We start from the raw sequence: 16,436 nt of genomic DNA on the forward strand, positions 1-16,436 counted from the left end.
TGCTTCTCCTAGCTTTATTATCCCTGTGGGTGGGAGATAATGGCTAGAGTGATCTGGAGTTGGATATTTCCCTTCTCCCTCATGGAAGGCTACAGTAGGCTGTACTTGGGTATTTTGTTTTCCCCATGTGGAATGCTAGAGTAAACAGGAGTTGGGTATTTCACTTTCCCCAGGTCGGTTCAACACTGAAAAAAATTCTAATAGTTTACAGTCTGAAAATATAGTTTCCCTCAGCACAGGCCTTATTAAGAAAAACAAAATGCTCTGAAATATTTCAAAATGGTTACTTTCCCCCTCCCTCTGCACAAGTGGATTTTTTTCCCGTATTCACTGTGAGAACCTGGTCAACCTCCTGGAGATAAAATAAAGGTATGGAGAGCCTCTATTACAGGGTCCTCTTGGAGTTTCTGACACTCAGACTTGTCCACAGAGCCCCCAGCAATTTCTCAATTACAGTTTAGGTTTTCCTACCTCATGGAGGTTTCTCCTCATAAGTTTCACCTCCAGTAAGTCATGATTCTCTACATTTGCCTATCTGTCTCTACAATTTGGGGGGCAGCAGTTTGCCTTGTGACTTCATTTATCTGTCATATCTAAGAAGAGTTGTTGGTTTTTCAGTTTGTACAGCATTTTAGTTGTTGTTAGGATGGAGTGTTGACTTCCAAGCTTCTTACATGCCAGACTGGAAACTGGATGACTTGCTTTTTACTTTGCAGCCATGTTACCAGATGATATTTATGTAAACTGTTACATCTTCTTTGTGAAAAACCGTTATCATTACAACTTAAGAACTTGTGTTACAGGAAGCTTTTCAAGTTAATTTCTACTTCTCTGATATTAATATAACTAGCTTCTCTAGCTTTCTTTTGGTGTCTGAATTTTCCCATCCTTTACTTTCACGCATTCTCTATCCTTATGTTTTAGATATGTTAGTTTTGTCAATAGCAACAAAAGTTGGATTTGCTTTATTAATTCATTCCAATAATCTTTGTCTTTTACTGAAACATGCAGTGCACTTACACTTAATATGATTAGTGATATATTTGTGTTTGCAATCTTACTATGTGATTTCTACTTGAAACACAAGTTTTGTGTTCTTTTTTCCTGGCTTGCCAACTTTCATATTAATAAAGTATTTAATAAATAATTAGTAGATTATCTTCTTAGACCTGTTTATATTTACAAAAAATTTAATGGAAAGTACAGAGTTGCATATATTCCCACCCCATACATTTTATTAACATCTTTCTTTAGTGTTGTACATTTGTTACAAATGATGAAATAATACTGATACTCCATCATTAACTAAAGGCTCACTCTTGTTTTGTACAGTCTATGGGTTTTGACAAATGTATAACGATATGATAAAACATTACACATTATTAAAAAAAGTTTCGCTAACCCTGAAAATGCTGTCTCCATCTATTCTCCCCTGCCTCTCTCCAACCCTTGACAGCCACTGATCTTTTTACAGTCTCCATAACTTTGGCTTGCACAATGTCATATACTTGGTTTATTTATTTTATACATAGTAATTTGTACCTCTTAATTCCTTACCCCTATCTTGCCCCTCCACCTATTGGTAACCACTAGTTTATTCTCTACATCTATGAGTATGTTTCTTTTTCTTATATACATTAGTTTGTTTTATTTTTTGGATTTCAGGTGTAAGTGATAACATACAGCATTTGATTTTCTCTGTCTGACTTATTTCACTAAACACGTTACCCTCCAGGTCCATCTATGTTGTTGCAAATAGCAAATCTGATTATTTTTTATGGCTGCGTAGTATTCCATCGTGTGTGTGTGTGTGTGTGTGTATACGTGAAACATCTTTTCCATTCATCTGTTGATGGACACTTAGGTTGCTTCAATATCTTGGCAACTGTAAATAATGCTACTACGAACAGCAGGGTGCATGTATTTTTTAAAAAGTGTTGTCATTGTCTTCAGCTATATACTGAGTGGAATTGCTAAATAATGGTAATTCTGTTTTTAGTATTTTGAGAAATCTCCATACTGTTTTCCACAGTGGCTTCACCAAGTTACATTCCCACCAACTGTGTACACGGGATCCCTTTTCTCCACATCCTTGCGAACATTTGTTATTTGTGTTCCTTTCAATGACAGCCAATCTGACAGGTGTGAAGTTTTGATTTGCAGTTCCCTGATGATTAACAATGTTGAGCATCTTTTCATGTGCTGGTTGGCCATCTTTATGCCTTCTATGAAAAAATGTCTATTTAGGTCTTCTGCCTATTTTTTCATCCGTTCTTCTGGTTTTTCTGATGTTGAGTTTATATGAATTGCTTACATATTTTGAATATGAACCCCTTATTGGTCATATCATTTGCAAATATTTTCTCTCATTCAGTAGGTTGTCTTTCATTTTGTTGATGACTTTCTTTGCTGTGCAAAAGTTTTTGAGTTTAATTAGGTTCCATTGGTTTATTTTTGCTTTGGTTTCCTTAGCCTTAGGAAATATTGCTACAATTTATGTCCAAGACTGTTCCTCCTATGTTTTCCTCTAGGAATTTTATGGTTTCCGGTCTTGCATTTAGGTCTTTAATCCTTTTGAGCTTATTATATATATGGTGTGAGAAAAATCTCTAATTTCATTCTTTTACAAGTAGCTCTCCAGTTTTCCCAGAACCACTTACTGAAGAGACTGTCTTTTCTGCATTGTATATTCTTGCCTCCTTTGTCATAGATTACTTGACCAAAAGTGTGTGGGTTTATTTCTGAGCTCTCTATTCTATTCCACCAATCTATGTGTGTGCTTTAGTGCCCGTATTATACTGTTTTGATTACTGTAGCTTTGTAGTATAGTCTGAAGTCAGGGACTCTGATACCTCCAGCTCTCTTCTTTTTGCCCAAGACTGTTTTAGCTATTCAGGGTCTTTTTTTGTAAATATAAGGTATAAACATGTGTTGATTTGATACATTTACATACCATAACATGATTACCACTGAAGAGTTAACTAAAGCATCTGTCATGTCACATCATCACCATTTCATTATTGCGGTCAAAACAATTTCGATCTAGAATCTGAGCAACTCTGAAGTTTATAATACAGTATTGCTGTTTACAATATGCTAAGCATTAGATATTCAGGGTTTATTTATCTAATGATTGCAGGTTTGAACCCTTAAACAACGTCTCCACAATTGCCACACTCACCAGCCCCTGGTAACCACCATTCTACTCTAAATTTTTACATGTCTGGCTTTCTTAGAATCTACTTACAAATGATATCCTACAATAGTTGTCTTTCTCTGTCTGATTTATCTCACTTAGGATAATGCCCTCAAGGTCCATCCATGTTGTCACAAATGGAAAGATTTCATTCTTTCTCATGGAAATAGATAGATAGATGGATAGGGATAGATAGATAGATACCTTTATTATCCATTCAGCAGTTGACTGACACTTAGGCTATTTCAACATCTTGGCTACTATGAATAATGCTGTCATAAACATGGAAGTGCATATATCACTTCAAGATCTTGCTTTCACTTGTTAGATATATACCCAGAAGTGGAGTTACTAGATAATATGGTAGTTCTTTTATCCATTTTTGAGGAACCTCCATACTCTTTCCCATAGTGGCTGAACCAATTTACATTCCTATCAACACTGGGATTCCCTTTTCTCCACATCCTCACAAACACATGTTATCTCTGGAGGTTCCTTAAAAAACTACAAATAGAACTATCATATGATCCAGCAATCCCACTACTGGGCATATACCCTGAGAAAACCATAATTCAAAAAGAGTCATGTACCAAAATGTTCATTGCAGCTTTATTTACAATAGCCGGGCGATGGAAACAACCTAAGCGTCCATCATCGGATGAATGGATAAAGAAGATGTGGCACATATACACAATGGAATATTACTCAGCCATAAAAAGAAACGAAATTGAGCTATTAGTAATCAGGTGAATAGACCTAGAGTCTGTCATACAGAGTGAAGTAAGTCAGAAAGAGAAAGACAAATACCATATGCTAACACATATATATGGAATTTAAGAAAAGAAATGTCATGAAGAACCTAGGGGTAAGAAAGGAATAAAGACACAGACCTACTAGAGAATGGACTTGAGGATATGGGGAGGAGGAAGGGTAAGCTGTGAAAAAGCAAGAGAGAGGCATGGACATATATACACTACCAAACGTAAGGTAGATAGCTAGTGGGAAGCAGCCGCATAGCACAGGGAGATCAGCTCAGTGCTTTGTGACTGCCTGGAGGGGTGGGATAGGGAGGGTGGGACGGAGGGAGACGCAAGAGGGAAGATATATGGGAACATATGTATATGTATAACTGATTCACTTTATTATAAAGCAGAAACTAACACACCATTGTAAAGCAATTATACTCCAATAAAGATGTAAAAAAAATAAAAATAAAGTAAACCTTAATCATAAAATATATATATATCTTGTCTTCTTGATGAAAGCCATTCTACTGAGAGTGAGGTAATAGCTCATTGTGGTCTTGATTTGCGTTTCTCTGATGACCATTAGTGTTGAGCATCATTTCATATATCTGTTGGCCATGTGACTGTCTTCTTTGGAAAAAAAATGTCTATTTAGCTTCTCTGCTCATTTTTTCAACTGAAATTTTTAGGGGTTTGTTATTCAGTTGTACGAGTTTTTATATATTTTTATTAGCAGGTCCTTATTCAATATTTGAATGGCAAATATTTTCTCCCTTTCTGAAGGTTACCTTGCATTTTTTTAAATTATTTCTTTTACTGTGTAAAACATTTTAGTTTGATATAGTCATACATGTTGATTTCAGCTTTCGTTGCTTAGGTTTTGATGTCATATCCAAAAAAATCATTGCAAAGAACAATGTGAAGGAGATTCTTTACTATGTTTACTTTTTTTAGTTTTACGTTATCAGGTCTTCTCTTTAAGTCTTTAATCCATTGTGAGTTAATTTTTGTGAGTGGTGTAAGATAAGGGCCTAATCTCTATCCAGTTTTTCCAGCATCATTTGTTGGAGAGACAATCCATTCCCCACTGAGTATTCATGGCTCCCTTGTCAAATATAAATTGACCACAAATACAGAGTATTCTTCCTGGGCTCTCTGCTCTGTTTCATTAGTCTATGTGTCTATTTATATGCCAGTACTATACTGTTTTAATTATTATAGATTTATAACATAGTTGGAAGTAAGGAATTGTGATGTCTCTGGCTTTGTTATTCTTTACCAAGATTGCTTTGGGTATTGGGGATCTTTTGTGATTCTGTACATATTTTAGGATTGTTTTTGACTATTTCAGTGAAAAAATGCCATTAGAATTATAATAAGGATTATGTTGAATCTATAGATGGCTTTGTGAGGTATATACATTTTAACAGTGTTAATACTTCCAATTCATGAACATGAGATATCTTTCCATTTATCTGTGTCTTTCAATTTATTTCATCATTGTCTTTCTGAGTTTTCTGTAGCTTACTGAGTTTTCTTAAAACAGCTACTTTGCAGGGCGCGAGCCACCGCTATCAGCGTGGACACCAGAGACGGGCATGAAATGCTAAGGCTGCTGCTGCAGCTACCAAGAACCCTGTGTGCAAGCACAGGTCACTATCCACACCTCCCCTCCCGGGAGCCTGAGCAGCCCGCCAGTGCCAGGATCCCGAGATCCAGGGACAACTTCCCCGGGAAAACACACACACAGCGCACCTCAGGCTGTTGCAATGTCACTCCAGCCTCTGCTGCTGCAGGACCGCCCTGCATTCCATACCCCTCCCTCTCTCAGGCCTGAGTGAGCCAGAGCCCCATAATCAGCTGCTACTTTAACCCGGTCCTGTCTGAGCAAAGAACAGATGCCCTCAGGTGACCTACACGCAGAGGCAGGACCAGATCCAAAGCTGAACCCCAGGAGCTGGGTGAACAACAAAGAGAAAGGTAAATCTCCCCCAGCAGCCTCAGGAGCAGTGGATCAAATTTCCACAATCAACATCTGTGGAATACCTGAATACACAACGAATCATCCCAAATTGAGGCGGTGGACTTCGGGAGCAATGATATATTTTTTTTTTTCCTTTTTCGCTTTTTGTGTGTATGTGTATGATTCTTTGTGTGATTTTGTCTGTATAGCTTTGCTTTTACCATTTGTCCTAGGGTTCTGCCTTTCTATTCTTGGGTTTTTGTTTGTTTGTTTGTTTTTTAGTATAGTTTTTAGCGCTTGTTATCATTGGTGGATTTGTTTTTTGGTTCGGTTGCTCTCTTTCTTTCCTATTTTTTTCTTTATTACTTTAAATTTTTTTTAAATAATTTTTTCAGTTTTTATTTTAATAACTTTCTTTTCTTTCTCTCTTTTATTCTTTTTTTCTCCCCTTTCTTCTGTGCCGTGTGGCTCACAGGGTCTTGGTGCTCCAGCCATGTGTCAGGCCAGTGCCTCTGAAGTGGGAGAGCCGAGTTCAGGACATTGGTCCACCAGAGACCTCCCAGCTCCACATAATATCAAACGGCAAAAGCTCTCCCAGGGATCTCCATCTCAATACTAAGACCCAGCTCCACTCAAGGACCAGCAAGCTAGAGCGCTGCACACACTATGCCAAACAACTAGCAAGACATGAACACAACCCCACCCATTAGCAGAGAGGCTGCCTAAAATCATAATAAGGTCTACACACAGCCCAAAACACACCACCAGACATGGACCTGCCCACCAGAAAGACAAGATCCAGCCTCATCCACCAGAACACAGGCACTAGTGCCCTCCACCAGGAAGCCTACACAACCCACTGGACCAACCTTAGCCACTGGGGGCAGACACCAAAAACAACAGGAAATATGAACCTGCAGCCTGTGAAAAGGAGACTCCAAACACAGTAAGTTAAGCAAAATAAGACAGAGAAACACACAGCAGGTGAAGGAGCAAGGTAAAAACCCACCAGACCAAACAAATGAAGAGGAAATAGGCAGTCTACCTGAAAAAGAATTCAGAGTAAGTACAGTAAAGATGATCCAAAATCTTGGAAATAGAATGGAGAAAATACAATAAACGTTTAACAAGGATCTAGAAGAACTAATGAGCAAACAAACAATGATGAACAACACAATAAATGAAATTAAAAATTCTCTAGAAGGCATCAATAGCAGAATAACTGAGGCAGAAGAATGGATAAGTGACCTGGAAGACAAAACAGTGGAAATAACTCCACAGAACAGAATAAAGAAAAAAGAATGAAAAGAACTGAGGACAGTCTCAGAGACCTCTGGGACAACATTAAACGCACCAACATTCGAATTATAGGGGTCCTAGTAGAAGAAGAGAAAAAGAAAGGGACTGAGAAAATATTTGAAGAGATTATAGTTGAAAACTTTGCTAATATGGGAAAGGAAATAGTTAATCAAGTCCAGGAAGCACGGAGAGTACCATACAGGATAAAACCAAGGAGAAACACGCCAAGACACATATTAAACAAACTATCAAAAATTAAATACAAAGAAAAAATATTAAAAGCAGCAGGGAAAAACAACAAATAATATACAAGGGAATCCCCATAAGGTTCTGCAAGCCAGAAGGGACTGGCAGGACATATTTAAAGTGATGAAAGGGAAAAACATACAACCAAGATTACTCTACCCAGCAAGGATCTCACTCAGATTCGACAGAGAAATTAAAACCTTTACAGACAAGCAAAAAGCAAAGAGAATTCAGCACCACAATACCAGCTTTACAACAACTACAGGCCAATATTACTGATGAACATAGATGCAAAAATCCTCAACAAAATACTAGCAAACAGAATCCAACAGCACATTAAAAGAGTCATAGACCATGATCAAGTGGGGTTTGTCCCAGGAATGCAAGGATTCTTCAATATACACAAACCAATATATGTGATACACCATATTAACAAACTGAAGGATAAAAACCATATGATCATCTCAATAGATGCAGAAGAAGCTTTCAACAAAATTCAACACCCATTTATGATAAAAACCCTCCAGAAAGTAGGCATAGTGGGAACTTGCCTCAACATAATAAAGGCCATATATGACAAGCCCACAGCCAACATCGTTCTCAATGGTGAAAAATTGAAATCATTTCCACTAACATCAGGAATAAGACAAGGATGCCCACTCTCACCACTATCATTCAACATACTTTTGGAAGTTTTAGCCACAACAATCAGAGAAGAAAAAGAAATAAAAGGAATCCAAATAGGAAAAGAAGTAAAACTGTCCCTGTTTGCAGATGATATGATATTATACATAGAGAATCCTAAAGACGCTACCAGAAAACTACTAGAGCTAATCAATGAATTTGGTAAAGTAGCAGTATACACAATTAATACACAGAAATCTCTTGCATTCTTATACACTAATGACAAAAAATCTGAAAGAGAAATTAAGGAAACACTCCCATTTACCACTGCAACAAAAAGAATAAAATACCGAGGAATAAACCTACCTGAGGAGACAAAAGACCCTTATGCAGAAAACTATAAGACACTGTTGAAAGAAATTAAAGATGATACAAACAGATGGAGAGATATACCATGTTCTTACATTGGAAGAATCAACATTGTGAAAATGATTATACTACCCAAAGCAATCTACAGATTCAATGCAATCCCTATCAAACTACCAATGGCATTTTTCACAGAACTAGAACAAAAAATTGCACAATTTGTGTGGAAACACAAAAGACCCCAAATAGCCAAAGCAATCTTGAGAAAGAAAAATGGACCTGGAAGAATCAGGCTCCCAGACTTCAGACTGTAATACAAAGCTACAGTTATCAAGACAGTATGGTACTGGCACAAAAACAGAAATATGGATCAATGGAACAGGATAGAAAGCCCAGAGATAAACCCATGCACATATGGTCACCTTAGTTTTGATAAAGGAGGCAAGAATATACAATAGAGAAAAGACAGCCTCTTCAATAAGTTGTGCTGGGAAAACTGGACGGCTACATATAAAAGAATGAAATTAGAACACTCCCTAACACCATACACAAAAATAAATGCAAAATGGATTAAAGACCTAAATGTAAGGCCAGACACTATAAAACTCTTACAGGAAAACAGGCAGAACACTCTATGACATAAATCACAGCAAGATCCTTTTTGACCCACCTCCTAGAGAAATGGAAATAAAAACTAAAATAAACAAATGGCACCTAATGAAACTTCAAAGCTTTTGCACAGCAAAGGAAACCATAAACAAGATGAAAAGACAACCCTCAGAATGGGAGAAAATATTTACAAATGAAGCAACTTACAAAGGATTAATCTCCAAAATATACAAGCAGCTCATACAGCTCAATATCAAAAAAACAAACAACCCAATCCAAAAATGCGCAGAAGACCTACATAGACATTTCTCCAAAGAAGATATACAGGTTGCCAACAAACACATGATAAGATGCTCAACATCACTAATCATTAGAGAAATGCAAATCAAAACTACAATGAGGTATCACCTCACACCGGTCAGAGTAGCCATCATCAAAAAATCTACAAACAATAAATGCTGGAGAGGGTGTGGAGAAAAGGGAACCCTCTTGAACCGTTGGTAGGAATGTAAAGTGATACAGCCAATATGGAGAACAGTATGGAGGTTACTTAAAAACTAAAAATAGAACTACCACATGACCCAGCAATCCCACTACTGGGCGTATACCCTGAGAAAACCATAATTCAAAAAGTATTATGTACCAAAATGTTCACTGCAGCACTATTTACAATAGCCAGGACATGGAAGCAACCTAAACGTTCATCGACAGATGAATGGATAAAGAAGATGTGGGACATATATACAATGGAATATTACTCAGCCATAAAAAGAAACAAAATTGAGTTATTTGTAGTGAGGTGGATGGACCTAGAGTCTGTCATACAGAGTGAAGTCAGAAAGAGAAAAACAAATACCGTATGCTAACACATATATACGGAATCTAAAAAAAAAAAATGGTTCTCATGAACATAGTTGCAGGGCAGGAATAAACAGGTAGACATAGAAAATGGACTTGAGGAAATGGGGTGGGAGGGTGAAGCTGGGGCGAAGTGAGAGTAGCATGGACATATATACACTACCGAATGTAAAACAGTCCATTGGTGGGAAGCAGCAGCATAGCACAGGGGGATCGGTTCGGTGCTTTGCGATGACCTAGAGGGGTGGGATAGGGAGGATGGGAGGGAGGCTCAAGAGGGAGGAGATATAGGGACATGTGTATGCATGTGGCTGATTCGCTCTGTTGTGCAAGAGAAACTAACATAGTATTGTGAAGCAATTATACTCCAATAAAGATCTTTTAAAAAAAAAAAAATAAATTAATTAATTAATTAAATAAACCTAATTTTAAAAAAAAGTTGGCTTGGGGTCCAATCGACAATTGCTTTTCACTATCATCATTAAATCCCTGATTGAACACTTGCTGAGCTCCCTGTACAGGCTCCCAGGACATTGCTTCATGAAGGCATCAGTAGAAAAGGATGCAGTTATTTCAGAGTAAAGGGGAAAGCTTGTTTTTCTATTTACAATAGTTCTGACACCAAAGCAATTATCCTAGTCCCAAAATCTCTCAAAGCCAGTGGGCACCAAGGGTTGGGAGGTAGATGCAGCCTGGCCCAATGCAAGCATAAGGAGGTGAATTTTCTGTAAAGAATTTTTAAATCGTAATAAAACTAACTAAAAGTCAATCTGATTTTTATCACATTGCATGACTATGCTAAACAGTGTTAGTGATATAATAACCCTTAAAGAAAAATCTTTTGTTGGTCTAAGTTCTAAACAATTGATATGGTTACTGTTGCGTTAAAATAAAATACATGTAAGCTTCAAACTATCACTTTTTAAAACTAATCCACTAAAACATTTTATTCCACACGCAAGTTAATTTGGAAAACTATCAGTTACATAGTCAGATTCGGCCACATGTATTATTTTTCATAGTATTGATAAATTCATAACAATTTGTGATCTTTCAAGCTCACTTGAGGCACATTTTGTACCTCCAACCCTTGTGGTAGAACATAGCCCTGCTTCTAAAACTATAAATTTAAAATAAACAATCCTCGTTGTATGAGATTTTTCTTTCCTGAGTTGTTTTTGTTTTAAGGTGAATTTTCAGATGAGATCAACCAGACACAAAAGTATCTACAAACAGCCAGAATATGCCTTGAACAACATACAGTAAGACACCAAGGTTTAAGATGGTTTCTTGAACATCAATCCTCAAAAATTGTAGAGAAAGCCATTAACTATGCACCAACAAAATGTAAAGAAATTGACATAGACAAAAAGTTTGAATACTGCCCGGAGAACAAACAAGAGATGATGATCTTGAAGCAGGAGACAGATGGGACCCCAGGGGCAAACGGTCAAAGTTCATTCCCTGTGGACCAATACTCCGAGACGGAAATAACAAGACAATTGAGAGAGGAGGCTGGGCCCTGCCCAGATAGAAGGTAAGAGACCACATATTTCTCATTCTCGGAGTCAGGAGACCTCCCCGACTACACATGCGCAGAAAGGCTCCTTGGAGGCCAAAAGGGGAGTGATGCTAGCTGATGCCAACTGATGCTCACTACCCATAGGCCTCTTCGGTAGAATCCATCTTGGCTAAGAGATGCGTGTGCATACATGGGAAGATCCCGAGATACACCCAATATGGACTCTGAACCAGACAAACCAAAATGATTGGCCAAAGGAAACAAAGAAGAAATGCCCCATATAAGTGATTTAAACTGCCACAAGGGCGCGACCCTCTCTCTGAGCCCACCCGTGTGTCTATCCACACGTACTGTACTTCTTTTTTTCCTAATAAATACTTTACTTGTTTCACTACTTTCCATCTTTGTGGGAATTCTTTTTCTGCAAAGCCATAGGGCCAGAGCCTTGTCACTGACCACTGGTCTAGTGGCTAGGATTCGGCGCTCTCACCACCGCGACCCGACCTCAATCACTGGCCAGTAACTGAAACCCTGTTTCAAGCTGCTGCAGGCCGAGGCCCCCCTAGATCAGCCTCACATAACCAAAAAAATAAATATGGACAATGTTCGATGCTGTACATTTTGACCAAGTGGACATTCCTTTTTTAAAGCAATAGGTCAAATAACACCAGTGTCAATGTTCATTTTCTCTGACTTTTGCAAAGAAGAAAATCTTCCCAAGTTTTTACCAGTAGAAATTTACGATGAATTTTCTGATGACGATGTTACAGTGAAATGTGGAGATAACTGAAAGCTGCAAGAATCGATCCCAAAGAAACAAGACACAGACAGTATTGTAATTTCTGGAATTTATTGTGAAGTGTGGTTTGTATAAATTTCTGCCAACATATCCATATGTTTAAGACTTTTCCTATTTGCATGTATGTTGCTTCAGAGAAAAGAAACTTTTCAAAATTAAAATTAGCAAGAGGTGTTCTCTGGTCACCTAAGAGGAAGACAGAATGACAAATCTAAATATGCTTTCTAACAAACATGAATATGTGTCTAGGGCTTCTGTAACAAAGTGTCACAAACAGAGCAGAAATTTACTGTCTTGTAGTTCTGAAGGCTAGAAGTCCAAAATCAACCTGTCAGTTAGGCCATGCATTCTCTGAAGGACCTAGGGAAGAATCTGTTCCATATCTTGCTCTTAGCTTCTGATGTTTGCCAGAAATCCTTGGCTTGCAACTAGGCAACTCTGATCTCTGCCTTCCGGGTCACATGGCATTCTGTGTGTCTCTGTCTCTCCACAGGTGTTCTTTTTATAAGGCCATCAGTAAGTTTGGATTAGGCGCCCACCCTAATCCAGTATGACCTCATCTTAACTAATTACATCTGCAAGGATCCTATTTCCAAATAAAGTCACATCATGAGGTACGGGGTGAGGGAGATGCAGGCTATATGGGGGTGGGGTAGGTCTTAGCATATCTTTTTTGTTGGGGGGACATATCTGAATCCATAACTAAGAGCAATTTTGACCAGGTCATTGCAAATCGGCAGACACGAAGACTCAAAACCAGAAACGATAATGTTACTGTTCATTACTTTAACACATAAATGCATAGGCATGGTTTTCCCGTTTTAAAATAAAAAACACACTGATGTAATTTAAAAGTATTAGCCCATTATTTTTCCTTGGAGTGCGGTAATTCTTCTTGAACCGGGATGATTATATGTACTTTGTGAACTAAAAATGCCACCTGCCATATCAGTAAACAAAGGATGTTGCAGCCATCAGCCACTACAGCCACCCCGGACAGCACACCCTGAGGAGACTCAGGATGAGAAAACACAGGATACTGGTCCCAAATAGCTGAGGTGCAGATCAAAAGAATGATTTCAGTGAGCCCAGATTCTTGCATCGTCTCGTACATAGAAAAGCGCTAAATTCCTTAACTTGAGATATCTGGTTTTCTTTTATGAACAGTAGTCTTTTGATGCTCCAACTACCTGGTCTTTGCTGCAAAAACTCCTATGTATCCTGGTCCCCACCCCACCCCGACCCCACCCCTTGCCTCTTCAGAGCAGCCTCTCAGAGTTATCTGAGCTGCTGTGTCCCCGGCTTAAGTCCTCAGTTTTGTCTGACAAATAAAACATAACTCTCAACTTTTATGTTGTGCTTTTCTTCAGTCAACAACTTAACCCAAAGAAAATTTTCAGCATCTGCGTTTCTTTCATATCATTGTTATCCCACTCATTTTCACCATTACTACTGAAAACAATTTTCTTTTAAAAATGACACGCTCAGGGTGTGGGACGCGCCGCGCCTCAGGGAGGGCAGGGCAGCCAGCCTGAGGGACCAGGACCCCGCCAGGCACTTTCCCCTCAGGTACTCACTTTTCTAGCCGACACCAGGCGGACCTTGCCAGCGCCCTACCGGCCACAAGACGAATGACGCAGCACCAGTGAAACCCGACAGCCGGGCCACTCCACACCAGGGGGCGCCTGGTTCCCCGGCCGACAGGGAGCGTTCCCAGGGTCCAAACCCCACCAGGCTCGCTTCCTCTGGAAGAAGTCAACGCCCCTTCCCCGCCCTCCCCCAGTCTGCCAACGAGGCAGGCTCTGATACACATGCGCAAACACGTCCACCACGCACCAATGTATGGCGCATGCGTCCTCTAAGCTCCGCCTCTCCGCCGCGTCTCCCCTGGAGTTTCCAGTTCCGGCCTCACAGAGGCTGGAAGAAGTTGGGAGCATGCGGCTGTCGGTCGCCGCTGCCATTTCTCACGGCCGCGTATTCCGCCGCCTGGGCCTTGGTCCCGAATCCCGCATCCACCTGCTGCAGAACTTGCTCACGGGACTGGTGCGACACGAACGCATCGAGGCGTCATGGGCACGCGTGGACGAGCTGAGGGGCTACGCGGAGAAGGTGAGGGGCGGGACCCTCTTGTTCCTCTCGCGGGTCTGGCCTGGGGAGGCGGGATCCGGCTGGAGTTGGGGAAGAATTGGGACCGCCCTGGTAAGCTGTGCCCGAAGGCTGATTCCCCTGATACAGTGAGCGGAACCTACTCCTCCGGCCCCTCTCATTGAAGACTGGTTAGGGCTGCGGAGTTAGAGGTTGCCTGAATTGGCGAGATGCTTTGCTAGTGTATGAAATGAGTAGATTGCAGTCCGGCATTTAAGGAGTAAGATTGATGGCCTCCTTTCTTGCTCGGGTTGGGTCAGTGATGTTATGTCCTCACAGCTCATCGACTATGGGAAGCTGGGAGACACCAACGAACGAGCCATGCGCATGGCTGACTTCTGGCTCACGGTGAGTGCATCCTGTCTGCCTCCCAAATCTCATCCTTTGCTCCCTAAGTGGGAGGGGGTTGTTAGAGGAAAGGGAACTGGGCAGAATGAAGATAAGGCACACGCTTATGGACAAATGTGAACTAAATTAGAGATCTGTGTCCTAAGTTGAATTCAGTGTGAATCTCAATCTGCACAACTGCCTGTAACTGATCCACTCTGTGTAATTTTGACTCTACCACATCAGAGGGTGAGGGAAGGGGTGTGTGTGTGTGTGTGTGTGTGCGTGTGTGTGTGTGTGTGTTTGTTTGGACCCTACCTTTGGGAGTGCTGAAAGTTAAATATCTCTGCGGTGGTGCCTGACTCTGCTGTCTCCTGGATAACTCTCCCCTTCCAGGAGAAAGACTTGATCCCAAAGCTGTTTCACGTACTGGCCCCTCGGTACCAAGGTCAGAATGGGGGCTACACGAGAATGCTGCAGATCCCAAACCGGAATAAGCAGGATCGGGCCAAGATGGCAGTGATCGAGTATAAAGGGAACTGCCTTCCACCCCTGCCCCTTCCTCACAGAGACAGCAACCTCACACTCCTAAACCAGCTGCTTCAGGGGCTGCGGAAGGATCAGGAAGCAAGCACCCACAGCTCCCACACAGTTCAAACACCAGAGATTTAACTGGAGCCAAAGGGTATGTGGCCCTCATCAGTGCCCATGATCCACAGGCCTTGGGAGCGCTTTTAATCTCTTAAGAAGAACTGGATCTTGAGTTGTAAAATGAACTGTCTGATTGGAGCCCAAAACCTTCTGGGAGCCAGATAACCTTCTCTTTGCACAACAGATAAAATTCAGTGTATGACTATATGTAAACTGATTTTCTTTTCCCCTCCCCTTGGGATTTCTGGAGAATGAGAACTACCCACATGCTCAGTCTGTGTGGGATAGTAAATTCATGGTGTATGTTTCTGGTTCTTAAATCTGGGTTGGGTTGGGTTAGCACAGTTTTGTTTTTTTTAATGCTAGATTATATGGGGTATGTATCCTGTAATTGCAAACTTAGCCCCCAGAGGTGATTGAGTTTTGATATCTAGCATAGAGACTGAGCCCCAGGGATTTCTTAGAGAAGGATTACCTCCTGATGGGTGGGAGGGTGAACATCTAGAAGTGAACTTTCTGTAATAATCCGGTACTCTAGGAACCTTCAAGGTTCCATTCCTCTGTTTCTGGACAAGATCACATATCACCCTTAAGTGTTCACCTCAAGCCCCAAATAGGCCTCAGAGGAGAGGACCTGAGAACTCAGATGTACCACCACCCTGGCCAAGGGAGCGGAAGTGTTCAGCAGAGGATGTTGACTCCAGGATAAGCTCCTTCCTCTTGGGGTGGGAGTGGAAGGGTGAAGGAGAGGGTTGAAGTGGGAGGAAGATTAGGAAGTTAAACCTGTGGGAATTTCCTGGAAGTTTTCAATCTGGGCCTCTCTGGGAACTCAGAAAAAGGACATCCGGCTTCAGAATGGTCAGGGCATATGAAAAGTAGGAAGTTCCTTTATGTGCACTAGTTACTGTGAAGCCAGATTTGGCCCAGGCAGGCTGCCCATCTCTCACACTCAGGCTTGACAGGGGTGATAGTCGTGGGAAGACTTGGAGCTGTCATCCCTGCATGAACACGTGATAGCAAGGCCTAGCAAATCCCATCTTTCTAGTAAAGTGGAAAAAACAGATTTTTATCTTAGGCCAGACGTA

At 40.5% G+C, this 16,436-nt stretch overlaps 2 protein-coding genes across 5 annotated transcripts in view; one reads left to right on the forward strand and one right to left on the reverse strand.

Annotated features, from left to right (window-relative positions):
- ZNF215 (zinc finger protein 215) overlaps window positions 1-13,987 on the reverse strand; it is a 151,728-nt gene extending 137,741 nt beyond the window's left edge. For all 4 annotated transcript variants that reach the window (XM_067750071.1, XM_067750070.1, XM_067750065.1 and 1 more), the window contains exon 1: window positions 13,806-13,987. The gene's annotated coding sequence lies outside the window, so the exon portion shown is untranslated. The remainder of the gene's footprint in view (window positions 1-13,805) is intronic.
- Window positions 13,988-14,105: 118 nt separating this feature from the next.
- MRPL17 (mitochondrial ribosomal protein L17) lies at window positions 14,106-15,558 on the forward strand. The gene is made up of 3 exons (XM_067750072.1): window positions 14,106-14,337; window positions 14,653-14,721; window positions 15,097-15,558. The coding sequence occupies exons 1-3, from the start codon at window positions 14,164-14,166 to the stop codon at window positions 15,370-15,372; spliced, it is 519 nt and encodes a 172-aa protein (XP_067606173.1). The 5' UTR covers window positions 14,106-14,163; the 3' UTR covers window positions 15,373-15,558.
- The last annotated feature ends 878 nt before the right edge of the window (window positions 15,559-16,436 follow it).

This window comes from Pseudorca crassidens, chromosome 9, assembly GCF_039906515.1.
Source record: "Pseudorca crassidens isolate mPseCra1 chromosome 9, mPseCra1.hap1, whole genome shotgun sequence".
Taxonomy (NCBI): domain Eukaryota; kingdom Metazoa; phylum Chordata; class Mammalia; order Artiodactyla; family Delphinidae; genus Pseudorca; species Pseudorca crassidens.